This window comes from Cornus florida, unplaced genomic scaffold (genome assembly GCF_030987335.1).
Source record: "Cornus florida cultivar Cherokee Brave unplaced genomic scaffold, ASM3098733v1 CherokeeBrave_3.0.0_Hap2_Chr01, whole genome shotgun sequence".
In the NCBI taxonomy this organism is placed as follows: domain Eukaryota; kingdom Viridiplantae; phylum Streptophyta; class Magnoliopsida; order Cornales; family Cornaceae; genus Cornus; species Cornus florida.
This window is the reverse complement of record NW_026775571.1, coordinates 19,953,077-19,976,085: the sequence shown is the minus strand read 5'-3', so window position 1 is coordinate 19,976,085 and position 23,009 is coordinate 19,953,077. Positions and strand designations below refer to the sequence as shown.

The following is a 23,009-nucleotide window of genomic DNA, read 5'->3' as shown; positions in this document are numbered from 1 at the left end:
CCTGCGTGATACTAGGGTTTGGTATTCTAGAGCGATAACGGTGTTTGTTAACCTAGTGTTTGGTATTTTTGGTATATAATTCATTTGTGTATGCTATGTATAAATGTTTTATTGAAGTATAATTCTTTGATTCTTGGTAATATAGAATTGAACACTTTAAGTAAAGAGAATTTAAATATTTTTTTCTGACTATTGTCTGCCACATGCATGATGATTAATTCCAAATTTTGTGATTAACTTTTTCAAGTACTAAGTTTTAATTTTTAGATAACTATTTTATGTGGGGTCCATTTTTCCAAAGATTTTAAGCTTTTATTCTGGTCAACAATTTAAGAATTCCTATTGTTTTTCTTATTGGCCATCGATATCATTTGTTATTGCACTTTTATTTTCTTTATTGTTTGTAAAAATTGATTCCGATGCTTGAAAATGATTGGGCTGGCAAACTCATTAAATTTTTTTAAGTTACATGTTTTGCTTAATGTGATGAATGGTTACACAAGAGTGCTAGGAAATTGATAGAATGATGGTGTTTTTGCAGATGGATTTCTTCTATTAATTTTTGTAAGCATATAACCATATTAGAATTGAGCACTTCAGTTGATATAGCAGTATAGATCATCATATGATATGTTCTTTTCTTCATCTCTATTCTTTCTTTCTTTTTTTCCCTTTAAGTTGTTAACATTATTAGCATACTAAAATTGAGACTTGTGTGATGAAGTCACTTACTTAGATTTTGTACCATGGACAATGAGGTGGAGAAAGTGTCTGAAAAATTGAAAGTCATTTTTTACCCGGGATATGAACAATGTGAAGATTGACATATTGGAGTGAGAAGGAGTTCTAGGTTTTTTAATTGAAAGTTAATTGAACATTGATGAATTGTTCAACAAGAGTGCTAGGAAATTGATAGAATGGTGGTGTTTTTGGAAGATGGATTTCTTTTTTCAATTTTTGCACATTGAACCATGATGAATTTTGAAAATGTCTTTAGTCTTTTGATATATTTAATGATGTATTTTAATTGATTGTTATAATTAATTATTGGCATTGAGTGAGATTTGTGAGAATTTTACATTGTTTAGATGTATATGTTGTCAATACAAGTTATGTGCGGATCATGAGGTAGCATTTGAGGGTGCTTTTATTTTTTTAAAAAAATTAAATATATAAATTATTTACAAGGGGCCAAACACCCCGTATATAAATGATTATAAGTCGTTAAAAGTTTAAATCATTTATGTGTTTTTGATTTATTAACGAGAGTTTTACTTTTCTGCGAGAGTAATTGTGCCTAAAAAAAAAAAAGTAAGAGTATTTACAGAACCATCATAGACGAGGGCCTACTGTGTCTTGAAATTCAGAGAAAGAATATGAGAATTAAAACTCTATTCAATATTATTCACGATGGTGTTACATTCAATTTATAGAATAATACCTAGCTAAAATAGGTAACTAATTATACAATAATTAGGAAACTAATTACCTACCAATTAGCCCTAAATCAAGGAGTAAATAATTCAATCCTACAGCTGTACAATCTGTATAATCCCGGATTACAAAAAATAAAATCTCAACACTCCCCCTCAAGTTGGTGCATATATGTCACACATACTCAACTTGTTTAAAAATTTTGAAAATACTTGATTTGAGATTGCTTTGGTGAGAATGTTGGTTAGTTGATCCTCAGATCGAATCTTAGGTAACTCCACAATTTTTTCATCCAACTTCTCCTTAATGAAGAATCTGCCTATTTCGATATGCTTTGTACGATCATATTGAACTGGATTATGGGCAATATCACATGCTGCTTTATTGTCATAATATAGTGTAATCGGTTGCCCAGGTAGATCACCCAATCCCGTAAAAGAAGTCTTAACCACAAAGTTCAAATGTTATACCTCTGAATTCAGCTTCTGCACTCGAGCGAGCAACAACATTTTGTTTCTTATTTCTCCATGTAATAAGATTACCTCCTACAAAAGTCAAGTAAGCAGAAGTAGATCGCCTATCATCTATAACTCCAACCTAGTCAGCATCAGTATATGCATCTATGTTTTGATAACCAGTATTTTTAGCGAACAAAACTCCATTTCCAGGAGCAGATTTTAGATACCTCAAAATACGCATAACTGCAATCATATGTTGCTCTCCAGGATCATGCATAAACTGGCTAACAATGCGCAATGCATAAGCTAGATCTGGTCTCGTGTGTGCTAAATACATTAATTTCCTTACAAGTATTTGGTATCTTCTTTTATTAGCAGGTACTTGGTTGGACTCAACACATAACTTCAATCCTTCTTCTACTAGTGTCTTAGCTGGTTAACATGCTGTCATACTAGTCTCTTGTAATAGATCTAAAGCATATTTTCTTTGAGATAGAAAGATTTCTTTATTAGATCGAGATACTTCGATCCTAAGAAAATATCTCAAAGGACCTAGATCTTTCATTTCGAATTCTCTAGACAAGTATTTCTTGAGAGCCTTCATTTCTTCAGGATCATTCCCTGTAGCCACCATGTCAGCTACATATACAATGAGTGCAGCGATCTTACACTATTGCTTCTTCAGGAATAATGTGTGGTTTGAATTGCTCTAACGGTAGCCAAAGGCTATCATCGACTTCGTGAATCTTCCAAACCATGCTCTCGGAGATTGTTTCAACCCATATAATGATTTCTTTAACCTGCAGACTTTCTAACTATACTTTTTGGTTATCATGCATCCTGGTGGGAGATCCATGTAGACTTCTTCAGATAATTCACCGTGCAAAAAGGCATTCTTCACATCGAATTGTTGCAATGGCCAATCCAAGTTCGTAGATAAAGACAACAATACACGAATTGTGATGATTTTGGCTATAGGTGTGAATGTCTCTGTGTAATTGATTCCATAGGTTTGGGTGTAACCTTTTGCCACCAATCTTGCTTTAAAGCGTTCAACTATCATCAACTTTATATTTCACAGTGTAAATCCATTGACATCTTACTGGTTTGTTAGTCCTAAACTGCTTTAAGGAATGTTTGCCTTCTTAATGTCAAAAAGCATTGTTTCAGTTGCTTTAAATGTGAACTCTAGCTGCATTGTGTCTTGAAAGGGGTGGTACTATCATTTGCCACATTGTAATATAGTTTATACTATTGTCTAAGATAGTACATTATAATGTGTCTATCTGTTCTTGTTGTAATCAATGTGACAGTGGAGGTTTGGCTCTTCAAATTTGGATACAAGTGTTCTCAGGGGTATAATGGTCTTTTTTAAGTTGTATCTAATGATTATACATGTGCCTGGACAGCTGCATTATACTGAACAGTTTTGGTTGAGCCTACATTGTGAATTACATTACTTCAGCATTACTAATTGGATGTGAAGGTTAAAATCTATTTTGAAGGGCATATTGGTCTTTTCCAGCAGTGCTCAAGAATGTGTCATGTATCAGTGGTCCAAGAATGATTGTATATGCAGGAATATTATATTTTTTAGAGGCTAAGTCTGGATAATGTTGTCATTGTAACATACAACCTGCAACCTGTTATTGCTGTGAGAATAGTGACAAAACAGCTGAGGTAACAAGCCTTGATTGGTTCAGTGTCTTGGAAATATCTAAAATATACCCTCCTAATGATTGGTAGAAGGTGACAGGTGAGGTGTAACAGCTGTACAAATGCTGCTGTGTGTATATAATAGTATATATATACTGTGATAAGGCATTGTAGGGTTTTAAGCCTTATGTGAATTAAGAAAAGTGAGCTGCAATGAGTATACTCTTGAGAGACTAGAATGAACAAGTTTTTCTTAGCCTTTTGATGACGATCTATACAAGAAAAACCTATTGAATCAACTCAGGAGTATGTACAAGGTGCTAAGATAATGCCGCTGCTAGAATTACTGCTGAAAGGGCTGGATTAAGTAGTGACTTTGAGTTCCAAGCTGCCGTGGTCTATTTCAAGGGCTGTGTCAGGTATAAACAAGTTATTTACACTTGCTCAATACTGTGTTTGTGTTGAAAACATGTTGAAAATGAATTTGGACTCTAAGATCACTAGTTAAGCTTGTTTTTCTATTTAATCTTGGATTCAAGTACTGATAAGTTATACTGAGCTATTTCTTGAGTTATTAAACTACTAGCAAGTATATTTTGGTGAATCAAGATTGTTAAAGTAGGCTTTGTGACAGAAAAATGGTATGCAGTGTTTTTTAGTATTCAAACCTTAAGACTAAGGCTATTTTGTGCTGATATAAGGGTTGTGACTGATCTGTGATATATGCTCATGCTGTGTTTAATTGTACAAAGCTTCTTACATGAGTACTACACTAAAAGAAGACTGTGTGAAGTGTAGCTGAATTGATCTCGAGAGGAATTTCCCATTTTAACCTTTAAACCCTAAGTGCAACAGATTATTGTGTTGAGGCAGTTATTTGGAATTATGTGTTGTCTAACCTATTGTAATTGTAGGGGAGACTTTCTTATATTGATTTACATTTGTAATGGTGTGTGTTGTGAGCTTTGAGAGCTTAATGGGTCCAAGCATGGTTGCTTAGGACAAGGGGAGTACTTGTATGCACAGTGGTGTATTAGTGTTAGTCTTGGTTGTGAAAACTGGTGTCTTTTCTTGATAAGTGCTTAAATGTTGCACATTTCAGCACCTAAGCTAGGGTATTTTAGTCCTTACATCTATTTTACTTTCATGTTTTAGTCCTAATTTATGTTTATGTGTATTTCAGGGCAATAAAGCTAAAATAGGCTTACAGCGGTCTATTATGACCATTTTGGAGTCAAGCCAAAGCATCAGGACAAGATTCAGAAGGAAGCAGAAAATGCAGCAGCATCGCGTTTGGACACCAAGCTTCTGGCAGCAATTTTAGTTACGGGTTTGGCCTCCTTTTATGGCTATGGGTTTTAACCTTTTGGGCTGATTTTTATAACCTATGGGCTTTATTAGTTTTATATTAAAGGGAAAATAAGTCCATTATTTTTAGGTTTACTTTTCATTATTTTAAGTTTTTATTATTATACCTTTTTTATTATTATCAGGTTTTGTATTAAAGGGAAAATAAGCCCATAGGTTTAGATTATTATATTTTTATTAAATATTTATTTTTCTATATTGTGATATTACGCTATCTCTAGAAAACACACAAAATAGGAGAAACAGAAGAACGGGCTAGGGTTTGGAAGAAGAAGCTCAGAGAAGATGAAGCAGATGATGGGGATTGTCCTGTCTTCGACTCCATCAACCATGAGTGGCTGATTCTTCTACTTAGGGTTGGATAAACCCTAAGCATGTAACCTAATTTCTCTCTCTTTTTACTTTTTGGGGGTTCAATTGTATAATTGATGTATAGTCTTGAATAATATAATTTAATTCTTTCATTTGATTATCTATGTCAATATCATGTTGTCTTATGTGTGTTTGATTGGTAATCAAGTTCTACACTTGAATTCTTTGTTAATTGATTCTTGTGATGGCTATGCATGGTGTTAATTAGATGCAATTGTGTATTAATTTGATGGAATTTGCTTATACTAGATGGATTGTATTACATAGTTAATTTAATTAGGTTAAATTCTTGTTGAATTTAGTTAATTTCAGGTTTAATTAGTTTAATTGCACTTGCATTCCTAGGTAAGTAGACAATCCATGCCTGTGTTTGAAATCCATGCTTATTGTCACAATTGCATTATCTTCTAGATTAATGTGTGTTAAAATTGCAACTTAAATTGATAAATCATACTTTGAATTGGTGAATTGCACTACACTTAGTTTAATTGTTGTTAAGTAGTTGATTCATGCTTGAAATTGATGGTTTACACTTTTCATTGTAATTGTTAGCCACATTTAGATTACACATTATTATTTCCCCAATTAGTTGAAAGTTAGTGAGTTAGGGAATGTGCTTAGTGGTGAATCCTACACCCTAAGTCTCTTTCCAATCTCTTAAACTCTATTTCTTTATTGCAATCATTTAGTTTAGAATTAGTTTTCATCACAAACAAAACCCTTTTTAGCAATCACATAAGCACTAAAGTAGAATTCAATTCCGGAAACCAATAATTGTTTAGATTTCTTGGGATGATCCCTACTCGCTTCATACTCCATATTATAAGTGTTTAGTGGTTTTATAAATTATAAAATATGATACCCACTTGACATTATTTCTAAACCTAAAGTGATGTACATTATTTTGTGCACATGCTCGGTCGCATCAATTCTTGTGCTTAGGTGTGTGCAGAGAGTGAGACAGCTGAGTGTGTAACAAAATACATACAGCTAGTAGTAGATTTCATATTGGCATTGGCCAAGAACCAAGGTTTTCCCTAGTTAAGAGAGTTTCCTTGTAAACTGCGTGTTGATTGATCTTGAATGCCTATTTATTTGTTTAAAGAAAGTATAATTTGAGGAAGGATTTAACCAATTCACCCCCCTCTTGGTTCAACATGGTTTCTTTCCTGGTGGAGGATCAATGAGTTCCCAAGTTTTATTTTTCTATAAGGATTTCATCTCCTCGTTCATAGCTGCTTTCCACCTAGGGTCAGCTAAGGCTTCCTGCACACTGTTAGGAATAGATACAGTAGATAATTGATTTACAAATGATAAATTTGATTCTGATAAACAATGGTTCGACACATAATGACTCATGGGATACTTAACTTTACTAGAAAGTTCAGGTTCATATGTGGGTTTAAGAATGCCTCTAGTGTGACACTGTGGTAATTATTTTCTGAGTGGCTCAGGCAATAAATCAGGAATATCCTCAACAGGTGATTAGTTTGATATATTAGTTGCGAGGGACTCAAACTCGGACAACGGTGGGGTTGGCGCCACACTTTCCAATTCTGGGCGTTTATCACCACTTTGATCCAAACTTATACCACTCGAATCCAATTCGCCCGATTGACTGGTCCAACTTAACTAGAATCGTCGTCCTCAAAAATGCAATAATCATAATCTAAAGTCTGAATTTCTTTCTGGTACTCCCCCTGAAGTTCAGACGCAGAGAAAAAATACATCGAATCTTCATAAAAGAGAACAACATGATAAACATTCGTCAAGTTGGAGGGTGATAACAGTGATACCCCATTTGATGAGTAGCATATCTGAGAAAAACACATCGCAGCGCTAGAGGAGTTAGGTTGTTGCGTTGATGCTTATGAAGGGGTACAAATGCTACACAACCAAAAACATTTGGAGGAAGATTTGGGATGGATGGGGCAACAACTGCGTGTTATACCCCCGGATTTCCGGATGCGGGTTGGCTAGGTCCATGCCCGACTACCCGAGGATATCAAAACAATTAGCAATAAACGAACACAGAATACAATTAAGATAAACAGGAATAAATAAAATTGCTGAAAAGAAATTAAAATGATAATCCAGAAACGGAAACCTCAGAATAAATTTTATAAATAAGAAACTATTCCCATACATTCCACTTCTCCATTTCTAATACAACTCGGGAATCCATCTAGTGGACCCCTAATAAAAATCCAACACTGAAACAACGACTGAAGGAAATCCAATGCTAAACCGTGAAGAAAACTACTACGTCGTCGGAAGAATGAGTAGCCATCTCTGCTCAGCACGAACAAGCTCTAAGACTTGGAACCGTCCGTTACCTGAAAAATAATAGTGGGACAGGCCCACGAACAAGTTCTATCTTACGAATAATAGTAGGATCTGTACATATATATATATATATATATATATATATATATATCCACACTACAAGACTCTCATTAGACTATGATAAGGGTCTCAACCTGAATAGAAGGCAACATGCAAAACGCACCTGAGTGGGCATGACCACCTATGCCTAACAGGGTATACCTCAACCAACACAGCTAGCTATGCATCCTACTGCATATACGCTCCCTAATCAACGATCTTGATACTCAAGCTCATATCGCGGAACCATAAATTATATATATAAATTTCATCCAAATACAATGTTATGTCGGTCAACTGTTCGTCGTCCAGACACAACAAATAATTAGGATTTAAATATTTTAATTAAACCCCTATCCTTCTTAATACAAAAATATAAACAACCATCCAATATGTCGTTCAATTGTTTTAGTTGACAAGACATGCAACCATGTAGGATTTAACTGTTTTAGTTCATCCATTTCGTATATATGAATGGGTAAGAATTAGCGTTTTGATCTAATCCGTCCCTCTATATGCCACCGTCCCATACCGGTGCATATAATGCAAATGATCCATAAATGATGAAACACCTCATACAATACATCAAATACAACCCACATAATCCACATAACTGATAAAATAGAATTTAAACAGTTCATCAACCAAAATCCAAAATAACATCCTTGTAATTGCTAGAACATATTTAATAGTTTAGCAATGAGAATCCAAAGCATTTAATCCATGTTAATTGCAGACAGAGTTTTAAAATCTCAGCAATTAAAATCCAAAGTAAACATAAAACAAGTCTGATAATTAAATAACCCCATTATGCCTCCAAAACATGATTTATAAATCATACGCTAGTCCATTCAGCTGTTAAAACAAAACTAACGATTTAATCCTGTATATCCGTTAACAGTATGCAAGATCAGTTAAACTTTCCTACTGTTAAATCCATGAGCACATAAACATTAATTATGCAATGTGGGTTCTAGTACAGCATAATATAATTTTTGGATTCCACGCTACAATCCATTTAATTGCTAGACACAATTTGAGCAATTAAATCCCTTCTATCCGTTATATCCGTAAACAGCATGCCATTTGTTTTAAACTTTCATATTGTTTAAAAATTATTAGCATATAAATAAATTTTTGCATCCTAGGGCTTTAATACTCGATGAATTAATATTTAAAATCATCTTAACAACCCAACACAGTTCAGAATAACCAATTTTAACCAAATAGTGCGCAAAAACAACTTTCACATGCCCTAAAACAACAGAGCCTGCTCCCAAAACAGTGGAGCAGGCTCCAACCATCTCAGAGCCGGCTCCCTAGACCTTGGAGCTGGCTCTGTGAAGAGGGGAGCCGGTTCCTAACCTCCTGAGCCGGCTCTCTCTCCCTCTCTGAGAGCACCACATTTCCTCACTTCGTCTGCTTCGTTTCCGACCGTTTCCAACCATTCTGTTCTTCATAAAAGTGATCCTAACAGTCTATATTTCATCCAGTATACTTCCCATCCTTTATTTAAAATAGTTTACATTAATTATGTTAATGAAAACAATTACCGATTCATTAGTTTGTCAGATCAAACGGTTAAATCCAAACTTAAGAACAAATTCAGAGTAAATTAAACGTATACAGATGAGCAATTCAACATGTATTAGGTATACAAGATTCAATTAATATCCGATTGAGACCCTAGAGATCATCCAAGTACGCACAGAACATAGGCCAAAGGGACAGAGACAGAATAGAACTTGCCTCTTAAGGTTTCAGTTTGAAACCTTTAACTGTCCTCTGTTTAGACTTTTCAGCGACCTCTTGATTGTCGTCCACTCCTTTGTTGCCCTTGGTTAATTCAACCCACGAGCAACACCCCTTCTTCCTCTCCTTGATTCAGCCTTGGTTCTTGGCCGAAACCCTAATTCCACCTCCTCTGTTTTCTCTCAAAAACTCACTGTTCATGGAAAGAGTTTGTGTTTAAGGTTTTGTTAATTTCTAAACCCTAAGCCAGCATCTAACGTTATGTTATATAGGCTTAAGGAAAACCTAATTTTAATTCTGAGAGGAGACGGAAAGAAAATAAAATAAAACTACACTAAGTCGGCTAACCCGTGAGAACAAAACCCTAAAATTATATTACAAATTATATAATGTATAAAAATATAATTCAATTATTAATAATTACTAATAATTAAACTAATCCACATATACATATATACCCATATATACATGTATAAACATCCATAGGTATTAACCGTACCCATTTACTTCATACCATCCAATCCCATCCTTAATAAATTAAACACTTTAATTGAAACAATTAAACTAACCATTTAATTCAAGTACCTGTCATATAATTTCAATTAAACATGCCAGTTAAACAAATAAATTAATTCCAACCATTAATAAATAGCCATATAAGCATATAATTTAATTAACACAAAGAAAACAATTTAAACAATTCACATGAAGCCACATAAACACATAATTAACACAAAGAAAACAATTTAAACAATTTAAATAATTCACATGAAGCCACATAAAGACATAACCATGTAAATAACTAAAAATGCACAAGAAAATAAAAATGTAAATTCCAATTATATCATTTTGAAAACTAGGGGTATTACATTCTTCCCCCCTAAGAAAATGAATTTCGTCCTCGGAATTTACGAAACTCTGAATTATATTCATTTCCGTTCCATTGTGGACGCCGCTCACCACTGAATTCCAAATCCTCCAAGAAAATGTATGGGTCCGATATATAGGAAACATAAAAATTATTCGACACATAGGCTGTATTTAACAATTACTCATCCGTACCCAATTTTTATACAAGGTATAGATCCATATTCCTCCAAGTTCCATAGCATAGATTTGCAAAAACTCTAGTATGTGAGCAAACCGCGCGCAATCCATTACAAAGGAGAGTATTTTTCTCTGATATATCCTTTATTGAAGCCAAGGTTGTATTGTACAACCCTCGTTGCCATTTCAAACCAACAGGTAAGAGGTTTGCACTATATAATATACAAAACCTCAAACGTTGTCAAACTAACCGCCTTGTGCCAACAATGTGAGAAGTGAAGTAAGCATTTCCAATTTTCCATGAAAACCTAGGATATATATCCCACGTATCTCCTCGATGATTAAATTTACATTCGCGATCAAATCCTCCGCCAAGAGATGTGAAGTAAAACTGTTGCTTCAAAATCCTCATAAAGCTCCTTCTAAATGGCACTTTTCATCCATTAAAATGGACATCCACATGCTATAACAATATTATCAGTGCGATATAGAACTGATATGAAGCTCGAAAATGAACACTACTCGAACAATGTCACAAAGAGAACCTGTTCAATCCAACATTCTGGAACCTATATGGATTCAAAATTCCAATAAAATGTCGATAATTCCTACCAACCATCCAGTCCTGATTAGTTCTACTCCCAAGTTGAGATAGGAAGTGGCAAAAATCGCCAATGATAGCCGATTATCAATCTTCCACCTTTCAAGCAGGTGTTACTCTTATAGGTAATTATATACATGCCTCTTCCCAAACCTGTTCACTAGAACTGACATTTGATGTCTTGATGTTCCTTATAACCATCTGAGTGCACCGAGAAAAATTTACAAATTTTACATTTTAGTCACTCCGACATCATTCACAGAATCAATGAATCCTCCTCCAGTATTGTAAGCTCTTTCTGAGTAAGGTAACACCACCTCTAGGGTCAGCTCCGATATTTGAAGTTGACCTCCTTAATTTCCTTGGTAATAGCAAGTGTTATTATTACACAAGCTAAAAAAAACTTCAACTGGTAACTCAATAACTAACCGAAAGATTTAAATATCATATTGGTTGTTGAGAGCATCCACTCCCATATTCCCGTCCACCAGACAAAACTTAATGCAAAGTGTGCATCACCACTTCGATTCATTTAAGTCATCTTATAATCCATTCTATTCATATGAACTGATGTCCTACAAGTTCGAAATAGACAAGAATTGAGTTGGTTTAATTTATCAATCAACCAATAACCCAACCAGAATCCTGATCCTTTTGTAAAGTCAGCAATCCCTCATCAAAACCCGTAGAAAATGTTCTCTCATTTCTATGTCAGTATAGGGAATGGCTGCAAAGGATCTGGTGATCTTTAATGGTTCATCTCGACTATCTAACAATATTTGACTTGGACACCTAATCACTATATCCTTCGTCCTGCTTGTCCTCCAAACATCTATTTCATACCGTGAAACATCATGTTGTCACAAGGATTAATCATGAACGAAGAGTTGTGAACCTCAGTCCTTGCATTCCTCCTTCCAATTTGTCTACAGAAAGTACCGTTAGTTTGGCACCACCAGTTTTCGTCTGCACCCATTGTGTAAATTGGAGCAACTACAAAAACTAACTCTGCAAATAAATTCTTAGATACTGATCTGTGATAGACTTACTGATATAGAAAGTCAATTGGTAATTCCCTTCATCGAAAGTCAACTAGCTTTGACTTTTCCACATACACCGTGCACATCTTCCTGTTATATAGGTGATCGGTCTCCCCATCCCGTCTTTGACACACCCTACTTCTTGAACATAAGTAAGTGTTTATTAGACTGCCTGTCTAACAGCAAAAGACTATGAAATCTTTCCATCCTCCAAATATTCGTCAATTCCCTAGCAATAACTAATTGGTGAGAATTATGACGTAAAAAAAAAAATTTCTATATTATTTATGCAATGAAGAGACTTAGTTCCCTCCTCTATGTGCAACACCGGCAATTCCTCCTAATGATACGCCCTTGGGAAATAAAATTCTTGATTAAGAATAGACTGATGAAGATTTTATCAGCATACTATCCTCAATAGGTGTCTTTCCAATAAGTACCTAAACGAGTACTAAACCCTCCTTTTGTCTTGGAAACAACCTTCTGAAATTTTCAAGAAGATATTCTGCACCTTCGACACCCTTGATAAACCATAGTGGCATTACAGTGATCTTTATCTACCACAACCTTAAGAATACCACCACATTAACATCCACCATTATTAGGGTGTTGTAAAAATGAATCCATATCTAGTGTAAAGCATATTAAACTAGTCGTTTCAGATTATTTGACGCGTATTGATAGATTAACTATCCCATCCCAAGTCGCATACCACAGTGATACATGTCCAGGTTCAATAGATAGGCTAGAATTATGTATATCTACCAAATCCTATGACCATATGCTCACAATCCTAGCGTAAATAGCGTTATTTCTCCATGTTATTAAAACAATAGTTGGCTAATCACATACTTGTGTCCCCAACCAAACCATATTCCCAATCTGGACTACTTAACAAAAAATGAAACACGTATGATATACACATTAAAACAAAACATAATTCCATTTAAGACATCGTCTTTTCCAGAAAAGAAATCCTCCTTTGTCAACAACTTGCAAAATTGTTTCACAAAGTCACCTTTTATAGTTTCGTAGGTAAATCATCTAACCTTGAAACCTATCCGTTAAACATAGCTTAAAAGCACATTCATTTGCCTAAGCAAATACCAAGGGCTTAACCCTCATCCTCCTCATACGCGGAATGCAAACCATCTAACGTGGCTTTATAAAGGAACTTAGAACGTCACAACCTAATCCCCACACTCTCCGAAATATGATATAAAATCATTTCTTCGTTCTGATAAGAACTCCATCCGATCCCTAAACTTCATAAACTTAATACATAGCTCTCTTAGAGATGATACAAAAATTTAACTATATGTAGATTGATCCATACCAACTCTACTAGTATCATTCACTATACTACTAGTGAACAGGATCACCCTCATGCGATCCTTCAAAATTTAGTATCCTCTTTCTTAGATACGCTGAAATCTCCTCCTTTAGGATCCTCTTCGAACTCCTATTCTTCGCTTGTCTCCTTCTTGAGAACAATTGAAATTGTGTTGGCCCCGTAATGCGGTGACCTAACACCTACTCCTTAATCCTTCTTTAGCGTATACTTTCCAAGTAATGCCAACCCTGAAACTAAACCTTCGATCCCAAGTTCTGCTTCTGGCAAAGAACTCGATGACCATACTCCTTTACTCCTTTAGGTCTTTATCGCTTTCGCTTCGGACCCCATCCTCCTCCTAGTGTCAACCACTCTGTATCTACAGAATTTAATTGACATCGCTCCGACTATCAAACCGTAAATAGAGTACAACGAATCCTAATATGGCTCTAAGTTTTAAGAGACACAACGCGGAAGTCCTATAACGTAAGACACTCTTAAGGACACTAGAACCTTGAGTGCTCTGATACCAATTGTGATACCCCGAATTTCCAGATGCTGGTTAGCCAGGCCCACGCTCGACTACCCAAGGATATCAAAATAATTAGCAATAAACGAACACAGAATACAATTAAAATAAACAGGAATAAATAAAATTGCTGAAAAGAAACTAAAATGATAATTCAGAAGCTGAAACCTCAGAATAAATTTTATAAATAAGAAACTACTCCCATACATTCAACTTCTCCATTTCTAATACAACTCAGGAATCCATCTAGTGGACCCCTAATAAAAATCCAACACTGAAATATCACTAAAGGAAATCCAATGCTAAACCATAAAGAAAACTCCTACATCGTCGGAAGAATGAGTAGCCATCTCTACTCAGCATGAACAAGCTCTAAGACTTGGAACCATCCGTTACCTGAAAAATAATAGTGGGTCAGACCCACGAATAAGTTCTATCCAAACTGCAATCCAAACAGAGACCCGATACGTAAATACATCCTAGATGTCTCAACCATATCTATATAGTTCGTAAATATATATATATATATATATATATATATCCACACTACAGGACTCTCACTGGACTATGATGAGGGTCTCAACCTGAATAGAAGGTAACATGCAAAATGCACCTGAGTAGGCATGACTTCCTAAGCCTAATAAGGAATACCTCAACCAACACAACCAGCTACGCATCCTACTGCATATACACTCCCTAACTAACGATCCTGAGACTCAAGCTCATATCGCGGTACCATAAATTATATATATAAATTCCATCCAAATACAATGTTGTGTCAGTCAACTGTTCGTCGTCCAAACACAACATATAGTTAGGATTTAAATGTTAATTAAATCCCTATCCTTTCTAATACAGAAATATAAACAACCATCTAATATGTCGTTCAACTGTTTTAATTGACAGGACATGCAACCATGTAGGATTTAACTGTTTTAGTTAATCCATTCTGTATGTATGAATGGGTAGGAATTAGCGTTTTGATCTAATCTGTCCCTCCATATGCCACCGTCCCATACTGGTGCATATAATGCAAATGATCCGTAAATGATGTAACACCTCATACAGTACATCAAATACAACCCACATAATCCACATAGCTGATAAAATAGAATTTAAACAGTTCATTAACCAAAATCCAAAATAACATCCTTGTAATTGCTAGAACATATTTAATAGTTTAGCAGTGAGAATCCAAAGCATTTAATCCAGGTTAATTGCAGATAGAGTTTTAAAATCTCAACAATTAAAATCCAAAGTAAACATAAAACAAGTATGATAATTAAATGACCCTATTATGTCTCCAAAACATGATTTATAAAAATCACACACTAGTCCATTAAGCTGTTAAAACAAAACTAACGATTTAATCCTGTCTATCCGTTAACAGTATGCAAGATAAGTTAAACTTTCCTACTATTAAATCCATAAGCACAAAGACATTAATTATGTAATGTGGGTTCTAATACAGCATAATATAATGTTTGGAATCCATGCTATAATCCATTTAATTGCTAGACACAGTTTGAGCAATTAAATCCTCTCTATCTGTTACATCCGTGAACATTATGCCATTTGTTTTAAACTTTCATACTGTTTAAAAATTATTAGTATATAAATAAATTGTTGCATTCTAGGGTTTTAGTACTCGATGAATTAATATTTAAAATCATCTCAACAACCCAACACAGTTCAGAATAACCAATTTTAACCAAATAGTGCGTAAAAACAGCTTTCACATGCCCTAAAACAATAGAGTCTGCTCCCAAAACAATGGAGCAGGTTCCAACCATCTCAAAGCCGGGTCCCTAGACCTTGGATCCGGCTCTGTGTAAAGGGGAGTCGGCTCCCAACCTCCTAGAGACGGCTCTCTATCCCTCTCTGAGAGCACCGCACTTCCTCGTTTCGTCTGCTTCATTTTCGACCGTTTCCAACCATTCTGTTCTTCGTAAAAGTGATCCTAATAGTCTATATTTCATCCAGTATACTTCCCATCCTTTATTTAAAACAGTTTACATTAATTATGATAATGACAACAATTACCGATTAATTAGTTTGTCAAATCAAACGATGAAACCCAAACTTGCAAGAACAAATTCAAAGTAAATTAAACGTATATAGATGAGAAATTCAACATGTATTAGGTATACAAGATTCAATTAATATTTGATTAAGACCCTAGAGATAATCTAAGTATGCACAGAACACAGGCCAAAGTGAGAGAGACAGAATAGAACTTGCCTCTTAAGGCTTCAGTTTGAAACCTTTAACCGTCCTCTGTCCAGAATTTCCGATGACCTCTTGATTGTCGCCCACTCCTTTGTTGCCCTAGGTTCAACCCACGAGCAACACCCCTTCTTCCTCTTCTTGGTTTCAGCCTTGGTTCTTAGCTGAAACCCTAATTCTTCCTCCTCTGTTTTCTCTCAAAAACTCACTGTTCGTGGAAAGAGTTTGTGTTTAAGGTTTTGTAAATTTCTAAACCCTAAGCCGACGTCTAACGTTATGTTATATAGGCTTAAGGAAAACCTAATTTCAATTCTGAGAGGAGACGAAAAGAAAACTACACTAAGTCGGCTAACTCGTGAGAACAAAACCCTAAAATTATATTACATATTATATAATGTATAAAAATACAATTCAATTATTAATAATTACTAATAATTAAACTAATCCACATATACATATATACCAATAAATACATGTATAAACATCCATAGGTATTAACCGTACCCATTTACTCCATACAATCCAATCACATCCTTAATAAATTAAACACTTTAATTGAAATAATTAAACTAAGCATTTAATTCAAGTATCTATCATATAATTTCAATTGAACAGACAATGCCAGTTAAACAAATAAATTAATTCCAACCATTAATGAACATCCGCATACACATATAATTTAATTAACAGAAAGAAAATAATTTAAACAATTCACATGAAGCCACATAAATACATAATTAACACAAAGAAAGCAATTTAAACAATTCACATGAAGCCACATAAACACATAACCACGTAAACAACTAAAAATGCATAAGAAAATAAAAATGTAAATTTTAATTACATCCTTTTGAAAACTAGGGGTATTACACTGTGTCAGTGAGAGCTTGTAATGGTGTCCGGAAGTCAATAGAGATGGAAGGTACTCGATTGATTAGATATGCTACAAAGGTAAGTGCTTATCCCCAATACGATAAAGGCATATGAGCTTCTATCAAGGAAGCACAAATAACCTCTAACAAGTGGCCATTTTTTCGCTCTGTAACTCCGTTCTGCTGGGGTGTATTGGAACTAGTGGTTTGATGAATAGTTCCATGTGCTTCCAAATATTGTTGAAGGTAAAAACTCTGATATTGTCCACCATTGTCACTATGAAAAACCTGAACATGTGCATTGTAGTGAGTTGCAACCATTTTATGAAACTTTTGAAACAATAAGTTCACTTCACTTTTGGATTTCATCAAGCATAACCAGGTCATCCTGGTACAATCATCAATAAAAGTAACAAACCAACGTGATCCACCTAAAGTAGTGACTTTGGACGGACCCCAAACATCATAATGTATAACCATAAAAAGGAAGTAGACTTTTATTCAAACATAATGGAAATGAAGCACGGTGGCTCTTTGCTAGTTCACAAACATCACAGCGGAAACTAGAACCATCAAAATTTTCAAATAAACTAGGAAATAATTTTTTCAGATAACCAAAAGAAGCATGCCCCAGACATCGATCCCATAGCCAGATTTCAGATTTCTTTTTCTTCCCCTCAAAACCATATACTGTCAATGCTTGTCGTAACTTGTCAGAACTTTTTGACATTAAGTCCAAGTAATACAGCTTCCCTTGCCTAATACGACAACCAATCGTCTGTTTTGTTCGGATGTCCTTAAACACATAAAAATCAAGCCAAAAAATTACAACACAAGTTAAAGATATGCTTATTTGGGAAACTGACAAAAGATTATAAGATAAAGATGGAACAATTAAAATAGAATCGAAATGCAGATTATCATTAAGTGTCAAAGATCCTTCCCCCATAACTGTGGTCAAAGTACCATTGGCAATTGAAACCAATGTTGTGAGGAGGAATTAAGAGGGGGAAACTTGTCTAGAATCAAATGTCATATGACCTGTACCACCAAAATCAATTATCCCTGCACTATTAACAACAGGTGTAGAAATATTTAAAACCTTACCACCATTATCTCCAGTTACTACCAACTGTAAGGCCTTTTTAGCACCATCATCATCTATTTTAACAACTGTTGCAATGGAGGTCTTCGTCGAATTCTTCTTCCAACGACTATGATCCCACTATTCCGGATATCCCACAAGTTCAAAACGACGACTTTTGGTATGACCAGTTTGATTGCAATGTGTGCATTTGTAGGTAGACTTGTTTGCACCGTTGGTGGCTTTAGATTGATTAGGTTTAGTATGGTCCTGCTAATTTTGCTTAGATCTATTTCGAGCCATCATGACTGAAGCTTCAGAGTTTTCTGATTCCCCTTTCAGAGTGACACAATATACCGCTTCTTGTCGAACCAAAGAGTAGCAGCCTTCCAAGTCTAGAACTGGATTGTTGCGTAGAATTTCTCCACGAACTTATTCAAAATCACCATCCAATCTGACAAGAAAGATGTGAACCCTTAGTCACTCGATAGACTTCCAATATGCTTCAATGTCATCCGGATCTTTCATAACCACTTTATCTCGATGGTCAATTTCTCAAAAAACCTCAATTAGCTCTCCATAATATTCAGATAGCAATTTTCCATTTTGTTTGGTGGTGAAGGCCTTTTGGTTCAAGGCGAAAACTTGTAACTCATCATTCCCATCATAAAAGGCCTTTGATAGAGCACTCCATATTTCGTGGGCAACGGGTGAGCGTAAATAACGCTTCATAATTTATGGCGTCATGGACATTAATAACCACCGCTTCACTTTCTGATTTTCGGCATACCACTTGTCATAACCATCTTCTGATTCAGCAGGTGGCTTAGTCTAGCCATGAATATAGGAGAGTTTCCCTTTCAACAATATGCATCTCCATCAGTTGGAACCAAATATCATAATTGGATTCAATAAGACTAATCCCTGCATTAAAAACATCTTCAGATTGGACAAAAATAGGAACTGACTTCGTCCCAGAGGATTCAATATTTTTTTCACTCATTTTTTTTTTCTTTTTTTTTTTTTGAATATATATATATATATATATATATATATATATATATATATATATATATATATATATATATATATATATCACCACGACATGATCCGGTGAGGCAGCGACAAAGAGTGACCTGAGCCGGCGATGATGAAGAAGATCTGGCGACAGCTATGATCCAGTGACGTAACGGCAGTCGAGGTGCAGTGGTTCAGTTTGGCAACGTCGTCGTCGTTTGGAGAGTCACCGGCAGGCAGCGGTGCAGCGGTTCACATCAGATCTAGATCCGGCGATGGCAGATCACCGGCAGTGGCAGGCAGCAGTTCGGCTGCGGCTTGTGATGGGTCCGTCGTATTTGTATTTGTATGGGTATGGGTATGTGTATGTGTATGGGTATGTGTAAGGATATGTGTATGTGTATGGGTTTGTTGTGTAAGGATATGTGTATGGTTCAATGAATTTAAAATAAAAATAAATTAAAAGAGATTCAAAGGTACGGTTCAGATACGGTTTAAGGATGGCTCTGATACCATCTTGAAATTCAGAGAAAGAATATGAGAATTAAAACTGTATTCAATATTATTCACGGTAGTGTACATTCAATTTATAGAATAATACTTAACTAAAATAGATAACTAATTATATAATAATTAGGAAACTAATTACCAACTAATTAGTCTTAAATAAAGGAGTAAATAATTCAATCAAACAGATATACAATTTATATAATTTTGAATTACAAAAAATAAAATCTCAACACTATGTGCCATGAATAAGTTCTCACGGCACATTTTGTCCCTAGAAGGCCTTTTTCTTGTAGTGTGCCTTAAACACATCTTTCTGGCTTTGTTCTCCTACATTTAGTGAATGTGTCAAGACAATTTGTCAATTTGTGAGTGATTGCACCCGATTTGCTTTGTAGCTACAAATTCAAAGGAAAAGTGACTTTTGATGGTTTGACAAAACGCTGTGGGATGATTAATGAGGAGTGGTCAATTGTAATTTCACCTTTTGGAGGGGGGTATATATATATATTCAATAATAAAACATTATTTAGTTTTTTTAATTGAACAAGACTTAATTCTCTCCTCACAGTTAACCTGGCAAGGCTAGCATGATATGATTCGGAAATTTTGTACTCCGTCTTCAAAAAAGAAAGTCTCTTTGATTTCTAGGGATTTTCGTTTTGGCACAGAAGGAATATCATTTTGACCTTTGAAGTTATTTTTCTCTTAATTTTCTATTTAGTTTTAATATTATAAAAAAGAAGTGTTCCAATGATGCATACTAGTTGATTAAGGCGGCGGTTCATCCTTGTGACTAAGGAGGGAAGTATTGTTGTGTTTTTTTTTTTTCCCAAACAATTTTAAAGCCAGGAAATATGTTTTTCTAAGCTTTTGGGGGCCTAGTCTCAGCAAAGATCTCTCTTATGCCAGTTATCATTGAGATTGTGAAACTAACCTAAAATTATCCTTTAAAATATAGTTTTCTCAATGACCAAATTAAACTGGAAAGTTGAGCTCAGAAGAATACACCAAAACAAACACATTTATTATTTTTTTCGGAAATTACTAATTAAAAACACACACTATTATGGCCTCTGGCCTCTTTACATTCATAATATAGGTTTCAATCCATACACAGTACCATGAAACTTGCCCAATTAAGAACTTGACTTCCTATCTCATCGTCTTCATGGTATTATTTTCATTTGTCTGAGTCTCTCCACCCAAATCCTTACACTCTTAAGGGTATCGGCGTACCCAAAAAAACCGAATTCTCGACTCTTGTTCATGCTACTAACATGTTGAAACTCAAAATGTAAAACAGTTTGCAGTGCTTCAAAACAAGTGATGTCCTCCATTTTGGCCTTATATAGCCCATGCTCTTCCACTATCTCATCCCAAACCCTTCCCTTATCCCTCATTAACTCTGTGAAATCAAACTTGTCTTTCTCGTCAAAGGGGACAAATTCGACTTCAAACACCTTGCAGAGCACCTTCCAAAAGCTCTTCCATGTGAAAACGTCGCCGTTGGTGCAGTTGTACGCCTCATTTTTTGCACCGTCGGTCGTGGCCGCCCACACTTGCTGCTCAGCAAGCACACGGGCATCCGACATGTCGCAGAAGTGCTCCCAAGTGTATAGCGTACCCGGGTACCGACAAGGTAAACCCTCACGTCGGCAAATTGTTGCGTAGACAGAGAGAGTAAGAATCGTATTATACAAGCTTCTTGAAGACGCGCCTATGATGATTGATGAGCGGTGTATGGAGTAGGTGAAAGAGTGCGAGTAGGTAGCTAGGAGGTCTTCTAAGGCATAATAGAAGTTAGGGTATGGTAGCCGAGGATAATCCTCTCGAAAAGGGGGCTCATGGGGTACGAGTTGAGTCGAAAGGGATGGGTCGAAAATCGGACCCATATAGTGTTTGGTGCCGGTTTGCATGGTTATGTGACGGAGTTGAGGATCAGAAGCGGAGTTTATGGCGGCGAGAACATTGGTGAGCATGGTGGAGTTGAGGGTTATGTTGAGTTGTTCGGTTTCTCGGATTTGGAGGGCTACCCAGAAGATGTGGGTGACATTGGAGGCTATGGGTGAGAGGTTTTGGAGTGTTTCGTCGCGGTTGGTGGCGTCGAAGGCTATGAAATGGTCGAGGAGGCCGGAGGGGAACCAAGTGGGCAAGGCACGCCGAGCTGCGCCGTAGACCTTCCATGGACCACCGGGGGCTGTTGGCTTCTTTAAGGCTTCGGCCAAGGTCAGGCCGACCATGCCAGTGACACCAACAATGAGTGCTGCTGCTCTGTAATCAGGGTCTTTCTCCATCACAGATTTTCTTGAAGAGAATGCAAGGTGGTAAACACAAATACATGGATGACTTTTAAAGCAATTTGAGATATTTCTTTTTAGAAAGTCAATATTATTGACTTGTAATATTACAACTTTACTTAATACTCTTTTCAAAATTTGAGATATTTCTTTTTAAGAAGTAACTGATGCTTATTGGGTATTATCAATATTAATTTTTGTTATAATAAAAAAATTATTATTATTTATTGACGGGAGATACAGGTAGCAGGTAGCTTCGACTACCCAATTTTTTTTTCTCTTGAGTGAGAAAAGATTAATTGGAACTAAAATGCTTTAAAAGACCAGCTGACAAAAAATAATTGAGTTAGCTTTGAAATAACAGTCTGCACCAAACACGAAAGAATACCAACGACTTTTCTCAGTGGATTGTGGGAGCAAGTAACTATCCATATCAATTGTTTTGACGTTCTATAGAGTTTGGAAATTTAGAAGTCTCACATTTGATTGTATTTACGTGAATAAAAAATAATATTATTGTAATTAATGAAGATATCATAACTCATTAAAATAATTGAATGAAATTAAGAGTTGGACTATTTAATCTTTATCATTTTCTTTTGATATTTTATGTAATTTAAATCATAAAATTCTTTTTATCATTTTAACCTTTATATTAGCAAACACTCATTAAATTAATAAAAAATAAAAAATTTGCTTGTCTCATTTTTTTTTTTGTTTCCTAGCAAACAAATAGAACTACAACCAACCATATACACGATCAGCTTTAGCAAACGGAAGAACAAAAGAAGGAATAGATGCAATCAAGAATAACATTGCCTTCTCGCTTAATATGAGAAATTACCACCTCTTTGAACCAGCTAAGGGCCTCCTTGACATCAAAGATGATAGCTGAGATTTCAACCAAAGGAATTGAGGTACCACACATTTAGCATCACACTCCACCCGTAAACATTGGAAGCCCAATTGCTTAGCCCACCATAGAGCACGTCGGATACAAATTGCCTTTGCATAGAAGTTGATAAAGA

General features: G+C 35.4%; 1 protein-coding gene across 1 annotated transcript; it reads right to left on the bottom strand.

Moving 5' to 3' along the window:
• Window positions 1-20,687: 20,687 nt before the first annotated feature.
• LOC132293554 (3-oxo-Delta(4,5)-steroid 5-beta-reductase-like) lies at window positions 20,688-22,027 on the bottom strand. The gene has a single exon (XM_059791091.1). The coding sequence runs from the start codon at window positions 21,976-21,978 to the stop codon at window positions 20,851-20,853; it is 1,128 nt and encodes a 375-aa protein (XP_059647074.1). The 5' UTR covers window positions 21,979-22,027; the 3' UTR covers window positions 20,688-20,850.
• Window positions 22,028-23,009: the final 982 nt, after the last annotated feature.

Coding starts and splice junctions, on each gene's coding strand:
- LOC132293554 (XM_059791091.1), bottom strand. CDS start 21,978: ATGGAGAAAGACCCTGATTACAGAGCAGCAGCACTCATTGTTGGTGTC.